This window comes from Chrysemys picta, chromosome 15 (assembly GCF_011386835.1).
Source record: "Chrysemys picta bellii isolate R12L10 chromosome 15, ASM1138683v2, whole genome shotgun sequence".
NCBI classification, from domain to species: Eukaryota; Metazoa; Chordata; order Testudines; family Emydidae; genus Chrysemys; species Chrysemys picta.
In genome coordinates this window covers 25,714,986-25,739,694 of record NC_088805.1, presented here as the reverse complement: position 1 = coordinate 25,739,694, position 24,709 = coordinate 25,714,986, and the positions used below count along the sequence as shown (strand labels likewise).

At 51.3% G+C, this 24,709-nt stretch overlaps 1 protein-coding gene across 40 annotated transcripts in view; it reads right to left on the bottom strand.

Moving 5' to 3' along the window:
- The window catches only part of NCOR2 (nuclear receptor corepressor 2), a 395,046-nt gene that overhangs the window by 16,314 nt on the left and 354,023 nt on the right, over positions 1-24,709 (bottom strand). For 28 of the 40 annotated variants that reach the window (XM_065568677.1, XM_065568676.1, XM_065568680.1 and 25 more), the window contains 10 exons: positions 19,511-19,663; positions 17,978-18,064; positions 16,904-17,184; positions 14,960-15,314; positions 10,283-10,510; positions 9,455-9,709; positions 6,350-6,499; positions 4,526-4,654; positions 4,163-4,325; positions 2,700-3,247 (listed from right to left, as the gene is read on the bottom strand). In XM_065568677.1, coding sequence (XP_065424749.1) covers positions 2,700-3,247; positions 4,163-4,325; positions 4,526-4,654; positions 6,350-6,499; positions 9,455-9,709; positions 10,283-10,510; positions 14,960-15,314; positions 16,904-17,184; positions 17,978-18,064; positions 19,511-19,663 — 2,349 coding nt within the window. The remainder of the gene's footprint in view (positions 1-2,699; positions 3,248-4,162; positions 4,326-4,525; positions 4,655-6,349; positions 6,500-9,454; positions 9,710-10,282; positions 10,511-14,959; positions 15,315-16,903; positions 17,185-17,977; positions 18,065-19,510; positions 19,664-24,709) is intronic. The other 12 variants (XM_065568693.1, XM_065568683.1, XM_065568684.1 and 9 more) reach the window with 3 other exon arrangements.

Below are 24,709 nucleotides of genomic sequence, written 5' to 3'. Positions count from 1 at the left end.
AAACTGTGAGATTGAAGCCACAAGATTAAACAAAAATACTAACAACAACAGTTGGGTTTTAATTATTTTCCTTCGGGTTTCTGAGCCTTTGAGGTGCACGCAGGTCACATTTTCAAGCTTTTATCTGCTACTATGGGGTGAGAAACTCACTTTTTTTTTTTTAAATGAAAGTTGAGATTCTCCAGGAGCTGGAGTGTAAAATGAAACATGATAAAACCCTGAGAGCTGGCAACACTGCATTGTCATTATCCCTGTCTTACAGGCATGGGGATAGAGACGCGGAAAGGTGGTGTGACTTCCACAAGATCACAGGACAGATCGAGAGCAGAGCCAGGAAGAGGACTAAGGTGTCCTGAGTCCCAACCTTGCGCCCTGCCCTCTGGAAACACTGCCTCTCTGGCTAAGGAATTTCACGCACTTCTTGATATGACTTTAACTTCCTAAAGCCGAGTTCCCAGGAGTTATCAATGGAGACAAATCACACTGTTCCCTCCTGGCTCTGCGAGACCCAGGTGTATTCCACCAAGGGCTTCCTTGTCACCAGCGCATACTCTCTGGGAGCCAGTCACAGCTGGTTACCTACGCTGAACTCATGCCCAGACCAGCCTGCTCACCCCATCCCGGCCCAGGTAGGGACCATGCCAAGCTGGGCTCACTCACTGAACCCAGCGGATATCAATGGACTCGTGAAGTCACTGGAAGAGAGGTGGGATGAGTGGGAAATGTGCCATTCCCACACACGTACATGCCTTGTATTAAAGGGTCGTTCTGCTCACTCCCTGCTTGACTGGGTCATCTCATGCGGATTCATTGCTTCTAGTGCTACTGCTTCTTAGCGCGAGTTCCCCACTCCCTCCAGTCATGTTCTAGTGAGTCTTGGCTGAAGAGCCAAACCCTAGTACCACTGGGGCTCCACCCCACTCAAAGGCTTGTCTCTATTGACAGGACATTGCTGGTGCTGATATCCCTGATCAAGGCTGGCTGGTCATACTCTGATCTGACTGATGGCTGGAGCCAGGGGTGGGAAGCAGACCAGCTTGCTCTGCCAGCCCTGGGGCAGTCGGAGTGTGTGTAATATTGTGAACCCCAGAAATCAGAGTAGCTTGGAGCTGTTTGTGTTTATGCGCGTCTGGAGGAGGAAGAGAAGTAGATGTACGAATGGCCAGGCACAGATCAGAGAGCTTAGGTGGGAGGGAATCAATAGAAAAGACTTAACAAGCTAATATACAGCTAATTCTTGATACTGCGTCCCGAGCTCTGGCCTATGGGTCATTGGAACACAGCCCCTCTCTAGTCTGGGACGATCAAACACAGCAGCACAACATAGCCTTGGCTCCAAATAAAAACTCTTTTACAGTAGCACCCCTTGCTGAGATCTCGAGGCTGGGACACCTCATCCTTCCTATTGACCGAGCAGAATTTCTAGCCACTGTAAGGTGGAGCGTTGCAACTCCCAGCTCTCTGGATGGGCTCAGAGGAAATCCTGCTGCTGCATAACTTCCCGATGATCTGCTTGTTCGGATGTATTTGCAGAAACGCTTTAATGTGTTTTACTAGTGTCAGGAAAAAATGCACCACTAAAGCCAAAGGTGAGTGTGTGTTCATAGCTAGCAGAGCATTCTCGGCAGCTGGCTGGAAGAGCCCAATGATAAGTGTCACTGCTTATTAGTAAGATCTTGAAGAGCAAAGAGGGGAAGATTCAGAGAATAGAGTCAGAAAAAAATTCTCCTCTCCAATTATCCCCGTGGATTGTCTGGTGCACACTGTGCACCAAGGTTTACACGCATGGGAGTGCAACGCTGGGACCCAGGGCAGACGTGCAGGAGAGATTCACAGAGAGAACACTGTGACATGCTTAGAGGACCCCTGTGCGCTAAGCATTACATGGTGCTTGCTATTAACTAAATATCTAAATGGAACCCAGGGGTCTGCTCTGGACCAAAGTGAAGCTGTCCCCGTAAGTGTCCCTATAGAGATGGGCATGAACGTAGAGCCACCCTCCTCCCCACCCCCAAACAGCAGTTTCACCCAGATAAACATATTCTACTTCATTTTGTGCCTTAAGCTGTTGTGCTGGATTAAGCAGCTGCTGTGTTTCACTCCAGAAGTGGCTGCATTCCAATGGCTGCTACACGATCCCCGTGTACAGTATACCATCTATATTTATGTCTTATATAGTGTCTGTCACCATGGCATCTAAGCACTGATATATCATTTGATAGACAAATTGATACATTGCTTTGGGATCTATCAAATTGAAAGGCACTGTGCAAACGTGGGACATTGTTCTTGTCTGATGTGGCTGTCCTCTTAGAATCAGACATTCCCTCCCCCTCCCCACAGACCCCTTGCTGTTTAAGTCATTACCCATGATTCTTTAAGGTAGGCCACATGTGAATTGCTAATTACAGTGAAATCAAGAATTTAAAATAAATAAATACCAGGAAATGAACTAGAGCTGCAAAGCAAGAATCGGCAAAGGAAAATTAAAAAAAAAAAAAAGGGGTGGGGTGGGGTGGAGGAAGGATTTTTAAAACAAATAACAAAAATAAAAGACTAGAATAATATAAATGATTCCAAAAAATTCAGGAAGTGGAAGAAGCCAACCACCAAAACGTGCAATTCAAAAAATAAAATAAATAAACAAATTGGTTTTAGGCCACAAACTTGGACTGGCACCCGCCCCTCCAATTTCTTACCATCACTAGTGGAGTCGTTATTTAGCGAGCGTCTTTCTCGCTTCCCCTTATCGCAAGAAATTTGACGCATGATAATCACATCTATGAAGCTGGCCGCTGTCATGGTGGTCTTACCGAGTGCTCGGAGCTCCTGTTCCTGCATTGAAAAGGATTTACTTTGATTCTTTTCTCTACTGTGCTGCTCATTGACCGAGACTGCGTGCTGCTGGTCCAGGGGTGGATGATGGTGCTGGTTTTTCCCCTGTCCTCTGCTATACTGCTGGGTAGAACCTGGCCCGGAGGCTGGTAAGGGCCTGGACTCCATGGCTTTAATAGGTGATGATGACTGTTCTAGGCCTGCCCCACTGGGCAGCTTTGAGGTGAACATGTTGTTGTCAGTCTGAGGGCGTTCTACCTTGGCTTCTCGGGCCCTGGACACCTCTTTCTGTAGGAGAGCAGGGTCCATCATGGCTGCATAGCTGTCCACTCCACCGAGGGAGCAGCGCAGGGCGGATGCCGTGGGAAAGCCTGCAGAGCGGATGGGCGATGTGGTGGTGGTGGTGGAGGATCTTGAAAGCAAAAAAGAACGCAGAGATAATATGACCGTGGAGCTGAGAGACACTGCAGCTTCCCCACTCCCACAGGAACTAGGCTGTTTGCTCCTGTCAAATCCAGTAACTCTACAGAGGTATTAGCTACAGTATATGTTACTCGGAGGTTAATGGATCCAATGCCAAACTATGCGAAACAGACACAGGAGAAGGTCACAATGCGTCTTCCTTGGAAAACTAAATGAACGGGGCCTGACTCTGGTCCTATTTACACCAGTTTGGACTTCAGCAGAGTTACTCCTCATCTGCACCGACGGAAGTGAGCGGAGAACCCTGCCCATGTTTCATTTAACCAGTGTGTTTGATTCCCCATTTATAACTTAGGCATGAGACTGCACTGGGGTAAGAAAGGCCCAGGCAGAGTGTGGCAGAATACCAGAAAGCAAGAGGAATCAGATCATTTCTGGCTTCCTGCTGAAGTTGGGACAAAGAGCAAGCTGGAACCCCACCAGTGACGTATGTATTTCCACAGCTTGTTTGCTGCAAAAGGGGTTGGCCAGTTGGAGTGACCAAAATAATGGGCTAAATTCTGGAGCCCTTACTTCAAGAGGCTGAAGAAAGCTTCTCACTGAGGCAAGGGCTGGAGCACGGGCTGAGTAAGAACATCTGGATTTGGCCCAGAGCGGACAGCCCACGACCATCCCCCCGTTTGCTGCCTGGGAGCAGCTCCCAGCAAAAGCCATTTGAAAAGGAAAAGACCCTGGTCAAAATCAGCCAGCCCACCACAGGCCTGCTGCTAAGGCCTGCTCCCATTGAAATCAATGACCAAAAAACGCCTGTGGCCATCAATGGCGCAGGATTAGATCCTTAACAACCCAGAGCCCTCCACCCACCGAGGGCAGGAGTGCGGCGAGCCGCAAAGCCCATACACACCGCAGAACCGACGGGGTGAGGCTCTCCGACGAGGTGACCTTCATGCCCGTGTTGTGCAGCACGCTGGGGCGCTGCTGGACGGTCTCGTGGGTGCGGGGCGAGGCGGGAGAGTGCTGGTGGCTGTGAGAATGAGTGGCTGAACGGCTGTTGCTTTGCTCGGTCCCTGTAAGAAAACATAGCGAAGAATCTGAGCTGGAAACCAGCATGGAAAACCAAGGGGCAAGTGACAGCGAGATGGGGAGGAAGAGAGAGCTCTGCATAAACCTTACAGAACTGTCCCCAGCCCCTCCCCCAAAAGGCTCTGCTCACCAGTGGAACCATTGCTATCCACAAGCTGTATGGACCGGGTTCCTCCAAGCCTACCTGGTCTCCAGATGGGCGCATGCTCCACAGTGGTGGCTGCTAGGAAGGATTTCTCGCGCTCCCTCTCGCGCTCCCGATCTCGTTCGGACGCCGATGCTCCTGTCTGTTTGGTCATGTGCGTGGGGCCTCCTGGAATTCAAAGGCAGCCAGTGATGGGGGCCCTGCGAGCGGAATTCTGGTGCAACCTCCACTCTCGCGAGTGTTGCAGCTACAGGATCTCCGCACGAGCTTCCTAAACCAGATCCTGGCAGATAAGCAAAGACCGGGGCCTGATACCACTTACACCGGGGTAACGCCGGGGCAACCATCGGGGCACGAGTATCTGTATTAACTGCACATTTCGATCTGTACCCAAAACGGGACAGATGCGCTTGACTTCTAAGACGGTGTGTTCGACTGACAAAAGGGATCAGATGGTTTCAACACCCTCACCCATGGGAAGACAGCGCCACTAGGCCAGTGATTACAACCCACTGAGACTGAATGGGCCTACCTGCCCACTGTGGGGGCATTCTCCTGCATAGGCCCTGCTGGATGGAGACAGGGGTAAACACTCTCAGCGTATGTCTGTACTAGAGCTGGAAGGAGCTGGGGTCGGGAGACATCCCAGCCCTAAGTCTGATTGAGCTAACGTGCTAAAAATGGGAATGCAACTGTGGTGTCACGAGCAGTGGGCGGGGCTAGCCACCCCAAGGACGATCCCGTCCAAGATCCTAGGGAACTAGCCCCTCCTGCTGTTCATAAAGCCTTGCGATTCTTCTCTACTCAGCGCAATCCGAACTAGCACGCTATGTCCTTGTTTCTCTAATGTTTTGTTCCCCAGAGCTAAAGAAAACACTTCAACAAGGGATCTCTGGTTACAGACTCCCAAAGGGAGGAAATGCAGGTGTTGGGCCTGCAGGGCACCGATTGGGACATACGGCTCCCACCGAAGGATCACATGATTCTCCTTGAGACAAGTGAGGCAAGAGGGCCAAGACCGGGGCAGCTCTTTCTAAGAGCACCCGGAGGGGGACAAAGGGGCAGCTAGCCTCAGAACCCATAACCACCACAGTCCCACAGAAATCACTGGAGTTCTTCCCTGGGAAACTCTTGTCCTCACATTCCCATTGGTCTGGGCTTCGGTTGTGAACATTTTGGGGGAGGGGAAAACGTCTCGCCCAGCTGCAAGCCTGCATCAGGTGCTGAATAAATAACAATGCAGAGAGCTGACGGGCCCAAACTGCCAGAGCAGGTCAAGTTCTAGCAGCGTTACAAGCCAATGATCATCGGCTGCACCTGCAGACAAGAACAGTCCTTCCAGCCTCAGAGCCCTCCATAAAAGAGAGAAACAACCCTACTGATCAGCTCCCTGGCTCGGAGTCCCCCATCGGCCCCGCCCCTAGCCCCAGCTCCGGGCCCCCTGCTGGCCCCAACCCTAACCCCAGCTCGGGTTAAGCCCAGGGAAAAGGGACTGGTAGGTAGTGATCAGACAAGAGTAGGAGCATGACTCTGCTGTGCTCTACACCTGGGTCTGGATTGGCCTTGGACAAGTTATGTCTCTCTGTGCCTCAGTTTACCAGCCCCCTTCCCCTCTTGGTTTAATTTGTGCACCTCAAGCGCCTGAAGATCCTTGGATGGGAAGTACTATCAGTGTGGTAAGAGCCGTGGGGACTACGAATTCCGGGTGCAGGACAAACCAGCACGCCAGGCTCACCATACCGAAATCCTGGAGCAATGGGCGTTCCTGGGAAACCTCAAACACACACACACGGCGGGGGTTGGTTTGTCCACATGCCCACCCAGGCAGATTATCAGGTGGCAATTCAAACCCGCGGGTTTTACCTGGGGAGAGCGGGGAGCTGCTGTGCCGGCTGCTAAATGTCTGGGGGGCGCTGGGGATGTATGTGATTCGGTCCATCGAGGCGGCGGAGGTGCCAGGTGTGGGGGGCACGAGGACGGGCAGGTGCGGCACTTGGGACAGGTCGATGATCCCTGGAGAGAGAACCGAAAGGACTGTCAGGATTACGATCAAGCCCACGCTCCACACAAGGCGGTGCGGAGAGTGATGCTGGTAGGAAAGCCCTGGGAATTGGGACAGCACACGAACACACATACCCCTGGCAACTGGGAAGGGGACACTAGCCAGAGAACAATCTGATTGTCTAGGGCTAGCTGCGTAATTTAAAAGCGGTTTCCCGCTCTGTGGCGAACCCCTCTGGTGATGGATTGTTAAAAGAGGAAGCATTGAAAAATTAGGATCTACTTCTCACCATTGATACTCTTGGGGTTATCATCATTTATTATTTCTACCTAGGAGCCCCAGTCATGGACCAGGACCCCACAGTGCTAGGTGCTGGACAAACACAGAGCACAAAGATTGTAAGCTGCCTGGGGCAAGGACTATCAGAGGTGAAATCCACCCCGGTGCAGAGGCCCAGCTGAAGGCCCAAGCACCACGTAATTCCCAGTTCAGGCCCATCTTTCACAGGGGGAATTTCACCCTTGGTTTACTTAATGCCTTCCACTCAGCTCAGACAGTGAAAGCGGAGGAGTCGGCGTGGCTTTCTTTTGAACGGCGGGGTCCAGGCACTGCTCTGGGGGTTCTAACTCTGCAGGGTGGGACACTCTGCCCACCCCCCACATGGCATTCACTGAAATGAACCCAACAGGGACTGGTAAGCTCTGGAACAGGCTTCCAAGGGAGGTTGTGGAATCCCTGTCATTGGAGGTTTATAAGAACAGGTGGAACAAACATCTGTCAGGGATGGTTTAGGTAGACCTGGTCCTGCCTCAGTGCAGGGGGTTGGGCTAGATGGCCTCTCAAGATCCCTTCCAGCCCTACGTACACCCCGTTCTGTACGTGCCGGGGTACGAGAAAGGGCAGAGTCAGAGCCTGAACTGAGAATTCTCTCACTTGGGGGGCACTTGACTGGGGTCATTAGCTCAGATCGCTGTGTTCTGCAGGTGCGAATAGCACAAGCTACATACAAATTTTAGTTCTGGAGTCAGAGGGGACCCCCAGATTCCCTGCGGGTGGGATTTTAGCTGGAGGGAGACTCAGCAGCATCCCAGAGTCAGCTCTGAGGACAGAGGCCTACTCAGCACAATGAGATGAGAAAGTCCCCCTGGGTCTTTTCTGAGAGATGCTCATTTGCTTTATCCCCCAAATCATACCCAGCTTTTAAATCTCAGAATATACACTGTGCTAGAAGGGCCCAGTTCAGCACAAGTCACTGGAGATACTGTCTATAAAGATCAGTACAAATGGGCCACTTTTGCCCAGCGATGGGAAGGCGGAGATCAATTTGCATCGAGTGAGAATATGACTACAGCCAGTGTAGACTCAAAGAACCATCAGTGCAATAGCATAAATGCTATTTTACAGGGCTACGGACCCCATTGTCGATGGGAACATGTTCTGAAGAGCTGGAAAGCTACAGATCAGCTACTCGGCTGTTTGAGAAGATGCAGCAATGTTACACCCACACTCACAGAGCAAGCTTCTCTCATTATTAACAACCACACTTCGCACTCACACAGCATTTTTTAATCTTGAAAGAGCTTTACAAATACCATGAGCCAGATTGTGGAGTCCTTCCTTGAAGTCCATGGGACTACTCAAATGCTCTCCGTGGAGAGAAAGGGCGCCATGATCCGGCCCCTCACTAATTCATCCTTCTGCCTTAGCCTACGCTTTCCTGAGCTAGTTTCCAGGGTACCCACTCAGATCACGTTCTACAGGCCCCGGCTTTCTACTGTACCTCTCTTTCAATGTTACACTCTTGGTTTCTCACCTCCTCCAGTCTGTAAGGTTTCATTGGCACCTGAAATTCCTGCCATTTACCCTGAATCTGGCCCCACTGCTGGGGGATGGTGAAGGGACAGCAGGGCCAGGGACAGGTTAGTGCACAGCCATGTATTACTAACTGAAAGTAAAGAGGTCAAAGAACAAGAGCAACTTCTAGAGCAGCTCCCAGCCCAAGGGATCCCAAAGCGATGTCCTCTGTGTGTACGGAATCACTTCGCCCACCACTGAACGTCAGTCTCTTTTCGGGGTGGCAGCTTTTTAACAGCCTGCAACAACCGCACAACCGCATAGGGCAGGAAGTGGAGGTCAACAATGTATTCAGTTTGGAGGGGGATTGAGGGGGGCTGAATCTGGCTAGGATACGCCATGCCTGAGCACAAACCCAACCAAACAAACGATCCTGACTAGCCACACGCTGACTGGGAGCCCAGTGTTGTTTTGTCTGGAGGAGGGCGCAGAAGCAGCAGCTCAGAGCCCCTAGTGCCACACTGGGGCACTGCCCCCAAAATTGGATCCCATCTCCCTGCCCGGGTTGAGAGACTCAGGTTTGCAGTGGCTCTCTAAAAACAGCTGTATAGACAGCGCTTTGAAGCCGCAGCTGGGCTCTGATGCTCACTCCCGCCTCTTGGCTTCAGCACCCCAGCTCCAGTCTGAGCCCCGGCGTCCAAGTGCCGTCTCCCCAGCAATTCTGAGAGTACAGCAGCAGCCTCCGCAAGTCCGAGTGTGTCGATACAGGCTCGGAGGCTCACTGCCACGGGCTCCGCAGATATACCCCGAGGGGCTCTTATCCAAGCACTGGTCAGGCCTGGCCCTCTTTAACTTGCGAGAGCTGATCAAACTCCAGCCCAAGGTCACGTGGCTGCCCCTGAAGCAGCCTTGAGAAACCAAACGCGCTATCAAGACTGACAAAAACTAACCGCCTTTGCACAGATGGCTCAGGAACCGCTCAACCGGCCGAAGCCAAGATGCTCCTGCCCCCGGCGCCGCAGACCAATGTGCATGCCGCATGGGTACTGCTGTTGTGATCTCCACCACGGGAGCCCTGCTGGGTGTTACGCTAGGGGTCTGGGGTCAGAACGACAGCCCTATGCCTTTCAAGAAGAAAAAATGCCACCTAAAAACCACAGACAGCTTCATACTTCGAGGACCTGCAGCATAGTTGAGAGCCAGCGAGGGTTCTCGGGGCGAAAGTCCGCGCAGCATGTCCGCCCTCTGAGCCATGGCAGTGGCGGCGGCGTTCTGGTGCATCTGCTGGGAGGTGATGTAGTCGTTGATGATGGTCTGCCTGTTCTCCATGGCGGCAGTGTCTGGATACCCTCTGATGAGGTATGGAGGGTAGAGATGGGGGTACGTCGGGCTTGGAGTGAGATGCCTGGGCAAGTAGTAAGCAGCAGCTAAAAGAGAAGATTCAGACCAGTCAGTTTCTCATGCAGTACGGTCCTACAAGAGGGCGGCAGAGTCTGACTCATGAAAAGTGCAGCGCTCAAGAGCATCAGCTGGGACGTGGGATAATTTAGGAACAGCCAAGGCCCAAATCAGTGAGCACCAGGAACCCTCCATCGGGCTGGGGAGGCCCATGCAACACACCAGAGACCTCAGCCCCCTTGGGCACGAGGGTGGAGGAAGCTGGCTTTTTGCGGTCTCAGGGCCTTCATCTGCCAACTGTGCACTGGAGCAGTGTCAGGGTAAGGACAGAACTGAGTCAGAGAAGAGCTCATCCGAGACGCGGCTTTAAGCCAAAGAGTTACTCAACAGTCAAGGCAGCGCTGCTTTAAAAGCCGGTTTCCATTGCTCATTGTGAAACGGAACGTCACCAGCCAGCCAGCGGCTTGTTACGCAGCTTAGAAAAGAAAAGGCCCCATTCTGTTCTCAGCTATGCTACATTCATAGCAATGGAGCCCAAGGCAGATTTTTTGCCCAGCTGACCAGGGGCTGCTCCTGCCAAGTGCCCCCAAATAAAGGCGTACCTGCTTCCAGTTGAATTCCCCTGGGAATTGCAGCGTGGTCGAAGGCCAATGGAATGTGTCCTCTGTACAAATCGACACCACTCATTCCCCGGAGTAAATGTTCGTAGGGGGAGATGGGATGGTGATGGTCCGATAGAGTAGCGTGAGGAGACTTGGAATTGGTGATATCTCTTGTCGTGGGGGTGATCTTTCTGTCCTGGGACACCGGCTTCCCAGCCGTGATGCTCCCTGCAGAAGCAAAAGAACGGAGTCAGAAAAGTCCATGTTGAAACACACTCGCAGCCAAGCGCTGCTCTCAGAGGGGCATGCCCCCCACTGCCTTACTGGTTCTGGCACGTACACTGAGCTTCGTCAAATCAAGGAGTGTTTCTCTGTTTAAACCTACCGGGCCCATTCTGCTCTCAGGGTCACAGTGGTGACTGCCATTGCCTTCAGTGGAGGCTGCCATCGTTTACCTGGGATCAGAATCTGGCCGGCGGCATGTGGCAACAGGTGCGATTTCCGAAAGCGTCTTTGTGACTAGGGAGGAGGACGAGGGTCCCACTGAAAGCAGCTGCACCTGACTAAGAGTTCTGCTCTCCCCGTTCTGCCCACGGCAAGTGTGTTCCTAAGTCAAAACCCCACCCTTTCGTTTTGCCTTTCGAATTGTGGGGCCCAACACTCGGGAGCCAAACGCGGCACAAGAGGTAACGAGTCAGAGCAGATCTCCTTGGCAATGTCGGTGAGAGCAAAGGCTGCTGCTTCTACAAAGAGAGCGAGACGCTCCCCCCAGGTAACGCTTTTGGGGCTAAATTCACCCTTGGGATAAGGGAGTGCGACTACAATGGCTATAATGAAAATGGGAGTCATCTTCCACTGACATCAGTGGAGTTACCCTCATTGACGGCAGTGATGCATTTGCCTGTTCGCCTTCAAAACACTCTAGGAACAATGATTAATCCCCAGCATCCAGGAGAGGAAAGCCAATAAGCATCCCTGTTATTACAGCTAGGAGAAGAGAGGGTGAGGGCTTGCCCAAGATCAATGCCAGAGCCAGGATTCGAGCTGAAGAGTTTCTGGCTCCCTGGCCTGGGCTCAGCTGCTCTCTCTCTAAGGACATACCCACGAGAAACGTTTCAGAGACAACCACACAAGCAAATCTTCACAATCCAACTGACCCTCCAGCCCACAGGGTCTTATCTTCTCCCACTTCCGCACAAAGCTCTCCAGAATGTTGCCCTGCCAGGTCCCTGGTTTGGTTCCTAAACGAAAGCCAGTTTTGCCCTGAATGGATCTCACGTTTGCCCTCACAAAGATCTTCACTTAGCCTCAGCAAGGGGCCAGGGACATCTGACAAACATACTCTCCTGATGCAGTCCAACGAACCTGACCCGAGTGGATGGCAGCGAGACCCTGCTGACACAGCCCTGTCTGAACGCTCTGCCAGCAGCAGAGAGGTTAACGTTACCAGAGAGAAAAAAAGTGACCCTGGAAACTCAAAATAAACATGATGAAATAGGGCCCAGATGGTTCTGACAGCAGCCGTCCTCCTGTGCTCACCAGGAGCTGTGAACACTTTCATAATACATGGAGAAGCAGCTGGAATAATGTCAAGCTTCTCTCGCATCCCTATTAACTCAGCGCTGGCACTCTGGTGCTCGCCCTCTGTACAGGGTGAATATCACCAGGCTAGCTAATTAGTAACAACGAGCCCTGATTCTAACAGTTACGCTCAGCTCATCCGTTCTGGGGAGGGAAACATACCATGTGAGCCCAGGGTCCAATCAAAACAGCTTGAATGTCAAATTCTTGCAACAAACCACTCACAAACAAGCCACAGACCCTGAACTATTCAGAGACATGAGCCCGTGCGTCATTTCCCAGCAACAAATAAATGCGAGAAAAGCTGCGATCCGTTTGCAGACAGGCAACGAACCGAAATTCCACAAATCGAGGATTCTTTAGGGATGACTCAACCAGCTCTGGTTCAGACAACGAAGCGAAGTTGCTCAATTTCACGGTCTCGTTCTTATGCACTAGCCTCGTTCAGTGATGTTTGGGTTTCCAGCCTTGCAGGGACTGGTTAAATCCTCTCGCAAAACTGTTTTCATTGATGCAAAAATAACCCTGGAAACGTTTCAGGTTTGAATCGCCACTCCTTCAGTTTGAACAAAGTCTCAGCTACTTGGCAGGGCCCTGTACCTCAAACCTGTCAGGGGTGCAGAGGGATGCACTAAGCGACCCATAACAGCTCCTTCCAACCCAGAAAAATGATGCTATGATTTACCCTTGCAGACCCCCTATCGTGTCCTTCCTGCACACGCAGGCACCCTCTCATCTGCAGACACACAGAATTACGCCTCTATGCTGGAATTTAATAGAAATATTCAACTCTTTCTTGGGAAACCTCCAGCCCCTCTGTGTGTAGCCTCCCCAACACCAGTGCTGCACGTTGGCCACATGTATGAATCACAAAGAAGCCAGGCAGCCAAAGGGCATTTTTCTGAAATGAGGCATCTTGCTCCGCTTTAGCAAACAATCAGTCTCTAGGGCCTGTGGTGGTGAAGGCCCTATGACTAGATTGATCACACAGGCAGACGGACGGAGAAGTGTCCCCCACTTGCAACTGCACGACTTGTAGCCTGCTAGAGAACAGCAAGCATGTGTGGGGCTCGCGTTGCTTGGAGACGCTGAAGACTAGGGCGTTGGTTCTCAGCGAGGAGGGAATGACTGATTTCCCATGTTCACGTATTGGTCAAAGGGAAATCCCATCGGATGAGCACTTTGGCTTACGTTTTCAAGAGCGACTAGTGATCTTGGGTGCCCAACATGGGCTTGATCTCTACAAAGTCAGGCCCCTTTAAGGTTTCTCATGGTGAACACTTTAAACCCACCAGCCCCTTTTGAAAGGTGACAACAGTCTAAGTACACTCTGTCCCTGGGCCCCCACAGGTGGCTCTCAAGAGGAAGAGCGTAAGGGATGGAACATGGCCTTATCTGCTCGGGCCCACCAGGCTCCTTTTCCACCCCATGTGTTTGGGGCGAGGATTGTTATTTTTGGTAATAGTGTTGGGGGTGCAGGGTGAGATCAAGGGGACCTTTTGCCCTGGTTCTATTGGTTATTGCGTGGGGTGGCTATTGGTTATTGGTTTGCCCTGGGTCTATTGGTCGTTGGGTGGGGTGGCTATTGGTTATTGGTTTGCCCTGGGTCTACTGGTCGTTGGGTGGGGTGGCTATTGGTTTGCCCTGGGTCTACTGGTCGTTGGGTGGGGTGGCTATTGGTTTGCCCTGGGTCTACTGGTCGTTGGGTGGGGTGGCTATTGGTTTGCCCTGGGTCTACTGGTCGTTGGGTGGGGTGGCTATTGGTTTGCCCTGGGTCTACTGGTCGTTGGGTGGGATGGCTATTGGTTTGCCCTGGGTCTACTGGTCGTTGGGTGGGATGGCTATTGGTTTGCCCTGGGTCTATTGGTTGTTGGGTGGGGTGGCTTTTCGAAAATTCTTCTTCTCTATTAAGGATCATAGGCAAGGTCACCCATGGCTCTCTTTGGTCACCCCTCTCTCGTTCGACCCTCAGAGGAAGCATGAGGAGGCAGGGACTGCACTAACACTCTTGGACGCAGACTGCGGTTTTCTGAACTGCAAATGTAGTTTGGGTCATTGGCACAGTCGCAGTCAGGATGAGATTTATCTTGCTCCGCCTGATGATTCACGATCCCTGAGGCTCTGGCTGGATCTAGGGGAAAGCGCTGCTGGAGCGGACGCTGTCTGTTACAATAAATGTGCTCTATGCATATGTGCTTGTGTTTCACCAAGCAACCAAGAGTTAACAGGACGAAAGGAAACAGGCATTTGCTGGACTGAAGAGCAATACTATCAGCCAGGCTGCGAGTCATTCTGGCTACGTCTGTGCTCTGGATTGCTAGATTTGCACTGTGCCAAGTTCTGCCTGACCAAGCAACCTTGCTGGCTTTTGAATGTGGCCTCCGAGAGCAGCTATGGCAGCACAATCCCAGTGCTCTGCCAGGCCGGGGTCTTCTTGCTCGCAGGCTGCTGGCGAGCGGCCCAAGTGATTTCTACGCCTGCAGGTGGAGCTGCGCCCCCTGCTGGAAACACACAAGCATTCGGAGGCAGCAAAACTTTTGCATCTCCCAAAGGGATGTCAGGTCTCAACAACCCAACTGGACTGTCTCCGTCTGCTGGCTAGCAGGGATTATACCCAACTACAGCCAAAGCCCTCAGATGCTATGGTGATGGATGAGGTATAAATGCAGAGCTGGGTAGACAAACACCTATACTTGCACAGAAGAAAGGGGAGAAAATAACCTCCCTCCCCCCAATTTTCCATGTTACTTAGCACTGAGCTTTCTCCCACACCATTAAAACATGGGCGTTCTAGATCAAAGCCTGCGTACAGAGTAGACGCCTCCTCTGCAGCACGGCCTTCAGAATCACACAGGGCCAAATCTCCGTCTCAGCGATTCCAGTGTCAATCTGGAGCCATCTCCATTGGCTTCCAAGAGATATTCCAGATTTACACCACAACATTTGGTCCACGGCAACTACCCACATTTCCCTCTAGCGTTTGTGAGGGGGCGAGGGTGGGAACCTGCCAACGCCCTGTATGCTCCAATCCTAGCATTTCCTAAAAGCCCTACATGTCCCCAGCACATTAGGGGTCTGCTGGAGAACAAGAGTTACCTTCATGCTGCCTTGGGGTCGACTCCCTTGTGGATACCGGAGAACCTCGATGCAGATGGCTACTAAACGCTGCCCCGTGGTCCTCGTAGGTAAGCGGGCTACGGCGAGGCTTTCCGGGCTCAGGGACAATCACGGGGGCTCCCCTGGTAATTGAACCTCCAGAGTTTGTAACTGGGCTGGGCCTGCTTTTCAGGCTCTCCTCGTAACAAACTCTTTCCAGAGTCCTTGGGTCTTGCATGACGTCCAGCGAGTGCACAGAGTGAAAAGTCCTCCCTGGGCTCCCGATGATCGACAGGACATCATGCTTTTTGGCACTTACTGAAGAAGAGTTGCTGTCGTATTTCAGCGGGGTACCCTGGGGAAACAAGGCAGCGAAGAGGGCATCAGAGTGGGGAAGGGAACGCAATGGGGCAGAATCAGTGAAGATCTCCGTTTGCTCTTTTAGGTTGTCACTCGCACGCCGTGCTCAGGTGACTTGGGAACAGAAGTCCCACTGAAAATCAACAGCACTAATACTGTACACAGAACTGCAGCGGTGAGACTCAGAACTAGGAGGCAATGCTATTCCACTGGAACAGGTAAGGGTGAGTGGAGACTCCTATTCCCATGGGAATCAACCGTCTCCAGGAGCGACAGCCCAACAGAACATGGCATGTAAATGCACATTCCCCACTGTGACACCAGGAAGGTGAATCACCATCAATGAGTGTCTATATCCACTGCGCTTCTCCCACACGCCCCAGAGAAATACGATACAATCAACAGTCATGAGTATTCTAAACAGCTGCTATCGAAACACTCCATGTACGGTGCGAGTCCAAGCCACGAGACGTGCCCCAAGCACTTGTTTCTCAATTCCTAAAGCCGGCCCTGCTGGAGGTGACAGACCCTGCTCCTAGCGACACCTACATAATCCAGAGTCACTCCGACTGACTTCAGTGAGTTTACTTTGGGTTTATACCTGTGTAACTGAGAACACAGGACCCAAGAAGTTTACATGGGGTGGGTGGGTGTCTCAGAAAGGTGGTTAGAAAGGGGCACTCTTCATTAGAGAGAGGCCAAAATTGGCATAATTCATCTCATCCCACCACCCCAATATTTCATGGCAGGGGCGGGAGGAGGAAGGAGGAGATTAAGGAGGTGTCATGTAGACAGAAGGCCCCTTGTTTTACAAAACAAGAACTTGACCAATGACATTTTTGCAAAAGCACAACCCATTCCACTTCTTTCCACCTCTGCTCCCAGGGTACGTCTCTACAACGGGCCAGCCTAGCTGAGCGAGCTGGAATCTAGCTAGCATGGCTAACAATAGCAGCCAAGACAGCGCAGCGTGGGCACCACACAAGGCTAGTGAGCCGAGTGCCTATCAGGGTCTGTGCTGGGCTTGTACTGGCTTCACTGCAACTGTGACCTGCACTAGCTGGGTTCAAGCTAGCCCGGGTCAGTTAGCCCAGGCAGCTTTGCTGCGCAGACAGACCCTTAGTTTAACTAACTAAGTTCGCCAGGAGTCTACACAAGTAACAAGGCCCAATTAGTTTGGAGGTTACACTCATACCCCAGGTACTAAAAGATTCAGGTGGGCAATAAGTGAAAGAACCACTCGCAATGTTTGCTAGGACTTAAAATATCCTCTGGACGACAAACCCCATGCAGAATTGCTCTGACAGGGTACCCATGAAGGGGCTGGACATGCAGCCCCCTGGAGATCTTTTCAAGCTCTGTGACTCCCCATGTGTGCACTGCGTCCCTCTGGGGAAAGAGGGCCAAGTACGTGCCAAACTTTAACGTATTTCAAAACAGGGGCCAAAGTTCTACAGGAGACACCCCCATGGAGACCTCTCTTTGGCCCAGTTCTCCGGTGCTTGGGTGCCTTCATCCACCTGGCGCCGTACTGACCCCCTTTACCTCATGCAAACTAACCTGCCCCTCCCCCAAGGAACGCACCTGTGTGATGGATCCTTCCTTCAGAGGCCTTGCTGCCACCGGGATGTCAGGCGTGCGCCTTAACTCTTCCCTGGGAATCTCGTGGATTGATCTTCCTGCTTCCTTCACGGTGGCAACGAGGCCTTCGTGAGCTGCTTTCATTTTCAAGGGAGCGAGGCCCTCGTGAGGCCTGACTTTGTAAGTGTCGGATAAGTCCCTTGGGGGAGTGTTTTCCCTCTTGAGCTGTTTGGCTTCTCTTCTGAGGTAGTCCTCGTGGCCCTCCACGTAGGATCGTGGGATTCCTGCAACCCCCCAAGAAGGTAATGCACCAATGTGAGTCTCCAAAGAAGCAGGTCATGCAAACTGAATGATGTACTTACGGCCTCTATACAGGCTGTGGGCAATGGGGGTTTGATGGAGTTCACATGCAAGGCCACTACAGAGCCTGGGCAACCCAACTGGTTCTGCAAAGCCCCAACTGCCTCGCCGTATGGGGTCATAAAGACCAAGAGTGGGATTTTTCAGAAATGCTCTGCGTTGGCTCAGCTCTGCTCTCAGTGAGCTCCCCAATGGGAATTTTACCAGTGACTTAAACGAGAACAGAGTGAGGCCAAATGTCAATGGCTCACTTCTGAAAAATCTCACCCTTGCCAAGAAGCAGATATGATGATGATGATGAATACCTTGCTCTCACTTATCCCTTTGCATCATTTGATCTCAAAAACACTTGACACAGGAGGTCAGGATCATTATCCCCATTTTACAGATGAGGAAAACTGAGGCACAGAGCAGGGAAGTAACTTGCCCATAGTCACCCAGCAGGCCAGTGGCAGAGCTGGAAGTAGACCTCAAGTCCCCTGAGTCCCAGTCCAGTGTTCTACCCACTAGGAGACTCTGCTTCTCCAGTCGCTGGCTAGGTCTGCAATGTGACTGCAGAACCAGTGGGACAACTCAGACCTTAGTTCCTTCCACACTAATTGCATCCAGGGTTAATGGATAGTGCTGAGTTGCACATGAGGAAATGTCACATGTCATGGCCTGCCCCCCCCCCCACCCCCACATATACTTCCTGATCTGGGTATTTGCCAGTATTACCTTGTGTAATTGAGCCCCGGATATGATGCTGCTCCTTTAAGTTAAGGGGACTGTGTCTGTCGGGGGGGATCGCTCGACCCATTAGACCTAGAACAGCCAAAGAGAACAGTCAGAAGGTAGCAAGACTGCTGACATTTTCATTATATCTTAAAGGAACACTGACAAGCGAGAAATCACCTAATTTTTAAAAGTTTTCTCCAGTAATAGCACCACCTGGGATTAATACAAAAATGCTTTCTAAATAGCTAGTTTACTTTTCTCCTTTTGAACTGCTTGTTTACTTCTTGTACTTTGGGGACCAAAAGGCCAGACTGGTCAGTTTCCCTTTGTTTCTAGTCAGTTTCACTTTCTTGTTTTCCTACTATTGCTGTCCTGTTTGGATTCAAAATGCTGCAAGGGAAAGTTTCAGGTTAAAAAAGCATTTGCAGGTCCAGAACGATCATCTTTCCTTAAAGTTTTCCCTGAGATGCATGTATGTCAGTAACGCCCAAAGAGTATGGATAGATGCCAACACCTCCAACAAAAATATGATTCATCTACCCATTAGATAGCAATTAGAGCATTGTAACTTCAAAATTGCATCGCTTCCTGCTTTATAAATCAGAAACCCACTTTGCCCCTTCCCCTGCAAAATTTCTGTGTAACTTTCCCCTGCTCTCAGTTCCATGTGGTCTAGAGAGTATGAAGATGCCACTCTTAAAATATATAAGCCCTATAGATAAACTAGATACTCGGATCCCAATCTTACAAACGCTGTAACACTTGTAAGTAGCCCCAATGAAATCCGAGGTTTCACACGCATCGTCACTTTATTATTATGGTTATTTATTATTTTATTACAGTAGGGCCTAGGAGCCCCAATCATGGACCAGGAACCCATTGTGCTAGGTGCTGTACAAGCACACAACAAAAACACAGGCCCTGTCCCAAAGAGCTGACCATCTTATATGTGCAGAGTTAGCTGACTCCGACGCTGGGTTCTCTTGGTAACGGGGCCAGAAAAATTTTCTACTAAATATTAGGGTTAGGGTTTGTAAAGCCTTTTTTAGGGTCTATTTTAAGCAAAGCCTTTTACAGCTAGAATTATCTGCTGAAGTCCCTTCAACAGTTACAGCTGGGACCTTCAATGGGAGATGTGTGCCTGTCAACCACTGAAAATCGCAGCCTGTATCTCTAGTTTAGAGCAACTTGGCCATTTCTGTGCGGGGCACAAAGCACGGGTGTTGAGAAGGACGGATGAATTAAAACTCATTTTTCTGGTAAGGCCTGTAAGTTCTCACTGTATTGATAGATCCAGAAGATGGCTATCTATCAATAGTAGGTAGGTAGGTGTGTGTGTGTGTGTGTGTGCGTGTGTGTGTGTGTGTGTGTGTGTGTTCCTGCGGGAGAGCGCATAGCAGGCTGCTGCCACTTCTCCTGGGACACACGGTCAGGAGACGGGGAGAGTTCTCAGAATTGGAAAGCTGCCGCACACTTGCTGCCCCGGTGTTTGACTCCTGACATGGCACGACTGAAAGATTCCCCCAAGCCCACCTTCAATGCTCGTGGACGACAGATCGCGCGCCGGCAAACCCCGGCTGATCCTCCCCTCCATCATATCGTAGGTCCGTTTGGTACCAGTGGTCTCATGAGAAGCGCCAGCGCTTCTGCTGTCCTCCTTGGGGCACTGGGAAGCACCGACTCCACCTAGGAAATAAAAGGAGATGAAGAAACAGTAGCAGCATGAAGAAGGGGGAGTGAGCGAGCGAGGTTGTTTACTGTCATTCGCACGTCCACTAAAGGCTCGCTCCCATAGGCGTGAGTCCCGCAATTCAGCTTGCGCTCAGTAGGCTTTGTCGGCATTACACCATGCTGCTGGGTTCCAGGAAATTCAGCCTCTCTCCCCCCTCCCTGCCCGCCTCAGATTCCAAATTCCATGGCCTCATGTTTGGACAAGAGCATCCGTCTTTCCCACTATCCAGACACAGCCTGTGAGACGATAGGGAGCGAATTCAGCTCTGGTGTAAGCAGCTGAAACTCCCACTGAAATTAGCCCTGTGGCGCTGTTTCCTGAATACACCTACTGCTTGTGATCTTGTCCAGTCTCCCTAGCAGACACTTGGAGACATTCCCCAGATGAGAAAAGCAGGCAAAGGGGAAGAAGCAAAGCAGAAAAACCTTTAACATCAAAACTAGCATAAAGAACACTCGCGTTATTCTAATCAGAAGCAAGAGATGGACAAACCACTTAAAGACAAAGGAGGATGTGAAAAATCCAATGCACCATAACAGAGGCTGCTGGAGAAAGTACAGTATCAAGCTACAGAACTAAATTAAGCCTCAAATACTAGTTCCTCTTCCAATTTAAAATAGATTTTCACGCAGAACTACGGAAATTCAAGATAGGCACGACCTATTGGGCTATTAAACCCATCTCCCTGCCAATGCAGTACTGCCCGCTACAGCTCTGTTGCACCTATATTCTATATTTCCAAGTGATGGGGCTCTCCCCTTTCCCTTGGAAGTCTGTTCTACAGCCTGGAAAAAAAAAATCTATGATTCACCATTGGATTTAACATCAGCAAATCCATCCTGCTGCTACATTCTTATTTCCTGCATAATGCAGCCCACCCCATGAAATTTACAAGACAGTTTATGACACAGCTGAAAGCCCAAGGTTTATGTAACAAGCTCCAAGCTCCGCAATTGGCCTGCATAAGATATACTCATTGTCTGTTATCCCTGTACTAGTCTATCCTGCCAAGGAATGCTGGTGTCCTGATCCTCTTCTTTCACACACACCATATCTAGGATTACACAGTTACAGAAAACACAGGAGAAGTTCAAAACATTTCTTTGGTCCCAGAGAGTTTGGGAACAAAAGTTCTCTTCTGTGAAGCCAGTAATGAATAAAATGGGATTATTACGACACAACCCCCACTATCAGTTTCTGCAATCACCGTACAATCAAACCGAAAAGGGCCTGGGGAAAGATTCTGGGAAACAGAAAGTGAATCTCAGTCTCTCTCTTGGCTTCAGACTCATTCGACGTGAAAAATCAGCGGCTGATGTTTAGAAAGCAGTCAGGCATCTTGAGACACATGAAGGGGGTAATGTTGCCGCATCCTGTTATCAAGGAACATCTGTTCTAAATAGCTCTTCTGCAAAAGGAACGTCGTCCCTTTTCTCTTTGTTTCATGTGTTTTGAGGGGAGGGAATAGAGAGATTAAAAAGAAAGAAAATTGCTCAGAAAACATGTCCCTTGCTCGTAGAAGCCATTAGCAATCACATGCAGAATGAGAATAACCAATCTAGCACAATTCAGCTTGCATATGCTACAGGATTTTGTCTCATTAGAGCCCTTTTATTTGTAAGTACCCTCACGGCACTACAGAACTTGCAGGTTTTTTTCCCTGCTTGCCAGAACTCATAATCACTAACGATTTAATTTAATTTAATTTTTTTAACTCATTCACTACTGCATTTGAAACCGTCCCAGGATTGTCTAGGGGAAAGGAGATAGGGATCAAATCATCTTGTCTTACAGGTGCGGAGAGGAGCGGAAAATCAACCAGACACACAAATCCAGTTACTCTGCCCGGGCCCCTCTTACTCAATTGTTACTATTAATATGTACAGGTAGAGGGAGAGGTGGCCTAAAAATCTAATGCACAAAGAGAGGCTGGTGGAGAAAGTACAAAAGCAAATTAAATTAAGCCTCATATGCTAGCTCCTCTTCTCATCTGAATTAGATTTTCATGCAGAATCATAGAAATCAGAGATGGGCAAGACCTATTGGGTGATATAGAGAGCCCATCTCTTCGCCAATGCAGGACTGCCTGCTCAAGTATATGTGCCAGGTCTGGCATTGGATTGAAACAGTGAAAACTCCTGGAGGTTCATTTCAGTTCTCACTCCCCCTGTGGCCTTGGGTGAATCAGTCAGCGCCATTGCCCCATAGATAACCATGCTAACCTCCCTCCCCCGTATTCTTATTATTGTTTGTATTACGGTAGCGCCAAGAGGCTCCAGCCGAAATCAAGGCCTCACCCTCAGAGCACGGGACAATCCCTGCCCTGAATGGCTGTCAATCCACACAGACGAATGATGGGGTGGGAAACTGAGGCACAGAGTAATTCTGTGACTTGCTCAAGGTCATGCAGCAGGTCTGGGAACAGAATCCAGGTCTCATGAATCCAAGTTCAGGGCCCCAGCCACTAGAACATGCTGCCTGTATGGGTTAGGCGTTTGAATGAATGCTCCGAGGGGTAAGAAATATAGTCATTATCATTATACACGTAGTGTCATGTGAAGTCCATGCACAAGCAGGCCCAGCAGCCCGGGGGTTCGGTGGGAGGCCCACGTGCAGTGTGAGCCATATGGAATTTGGTTCACATCCATTCTTTGCAGTTCATTCTCTCCATTTGGTAATCCCCCAGTGTCTGATTAACAGCTCAGGCAGCTAATGCAAGGATTGGGGTTATTTATTCTTTAAAGCAGAATTTGGCCTGGGAGAGGAGCTCTGGTTTTTCTCCCCACTGCGGCATGATTTCTAAGATCAACTGTTTGATCTGGAGTGCTGGCTAAAGAAATCCAGTTGCTCATTGCGATGACAGCTTGGAAACACTTCCGGCGTGGTTTTCTGGTAGCGATTCTGCCAACTGTCCCTGGGGCGACACCGAGCCCAGCTGGGGCAAAGTTAACAATCCAAAGGGAGAGGAATGGAGATTTGCTTTGCATGTGGTGCCCGGTGGGCGCTGCAGAAAATGCTCCTCACACCCAGCACGGGAAGGTCACTGCAGCACAAGATTGGGTCCACAGGGGTGGCTCCACGCCTAAATTCATGAGCTGTCCATCATGGGAGGATTTTAACCCTTTTGCTGCTTGCCCAGGGCTCCACGCCTGTTAGCGGAGAAGCCGAGGGAGCTCTGGGAGGTATGGGAATTCAATCCCAGTGGGGCAGGCTCTGTTTTTGCTCTCTGAGCCACACGGATCTGTACGTTGCGTGCAGAGTGCCTGGAAATCTGGCTATCAGCATCAGAGTGGGAGCTGCTGAGTGCTGACCCCGGCAGAAAAGCTGGCCCTACTGGGGGTGTGTGGAGGGGTGCTGACCCCAAGCTGGCCCATCCCGAGCCTGTGCTCTTGACCTCCAACAGCTTGACTGACCGGAGAGCCCTGTGCCGTCAGCGGACACGCCGCCACACCCCAAAGTGTGCCCCAGAAAACTGAGCGACCAGTTCTGGAATGGAACTGAGTAACAGCTTGTGGGCCAAGCCTGCAGCTTGTCTTTTCAGACTCGCCCCTCCTGCTCCTGCTTCCAACACAGAGCGAGAAAGAGAGACCCACTCAGACACCACCCTGGAACAACCCCCTCATCCCTCCCGACAAGCACCGCCAGCAGCCCACATCAAGGAACCCTCACCTGGGGGCAGGAGAGAGTGGCAGCGTCTCCCCATGGCGGTGATGAGTGAGAGAGAATGAGCCAACCCCAGGCACATTCTCTGTGGTGGCTCCTTCCTCAGCCCGAGAACGTGGCAAGTGCTCCACACTAGCTCTTCCCACTAGCAGCCAAAGCGCCACCCCCACCCCACCTCTCGGCTTCGTTTTGTTGTCAGGCAGGCCGCGGTGGCAAGAGAGAGACGAACACTGAAGGCCGTTGCTCTCTGGAGAGGGATGTGAGCTGTGGGGGTGTGACACAGCAGCAGATCTGAAAGATAGACGGCGAGGCGGGCGGGTACATCCGAGATTAGGATCTGGTCCTTAGTCATCTCTGCCTTGCACTCAGAGCAGAAGTGATGCAGCTCTGTCAGACAGTCACTCATGCTCCTCGTGCGTGTTCTGGCCAGGCACCAAAATGCTGCGGCTTCGCATCGGGCTGGGTTACCGAGCCTCCTGGACTCCAAGAGGCCAAGGGTGACAGTCGCTGTGAAGCGGCATCCTCTGCTTCCAGACTCAATGGGGCCAGGGCGTCTCTCAAGGCAGCTGCTGGGCTGCACCTGCCCAGCCCCAGAAGCATAGGGAAGAGCAGTGCGCAATGAAAGGCTGGTATGGAGGAGTCACTCGTAAGCCTCACTGGAAACAAACCTCTGCTCACTACTCATGGAAGCAAACTGAGCTTCTGAGCAAACTGCCAGCTGATTTTAGGCCCAGCCCTGCCCTCCGGTGAGCAGGCGTGGGGAAGGAAGTAACAGCTGGTTACTGAGTTAACACAGAGAGCACCTCTGCACTTAAAGAAGTGCTGTGACCTATGCAGGGTTGTCGGGGGTTGGCTGGATGCCCCAATGGCGAAACTCCGGCACGGAATGCCTACTGGCAAGAGTTCAAAGCCCAGGAGAACGTTGTCCACTGGTGAGAGACCAAGGGGCCGCTTTACCTAGCGGTGGTATCTGAGGCAGTGTCGCCGAGCAGTGAGCGTGGGGAGCAGAGGGGAGGGGAGGAGAAGCTGGGCCCACCCTACTCCACCAAGTTCCAACCCAGGGCCCTTGAAAACAAGGTACCCTGGCACAGGGCTCAGGTCCCAATACCACCCCCATGCATGTTCCCTGGGTTGCTGCCTACCCTCATCCCAGCCCCTATGGCCTCGTCTCCAGGGTTGGACGTGGGGTCCCTCTTGTGTCCCTTCTGCTCCGTCTCCAGCAGTTCCTCGGCCGGCAACAGCGAGTCGTCCCCTTCGGTTCCCAGGGACGACTGGCTTCCCGCGGTGCAGCTAGGAGGCGCGAACCTGGTGGCTTCCTGGCAGGAGGCTGCTGCCCA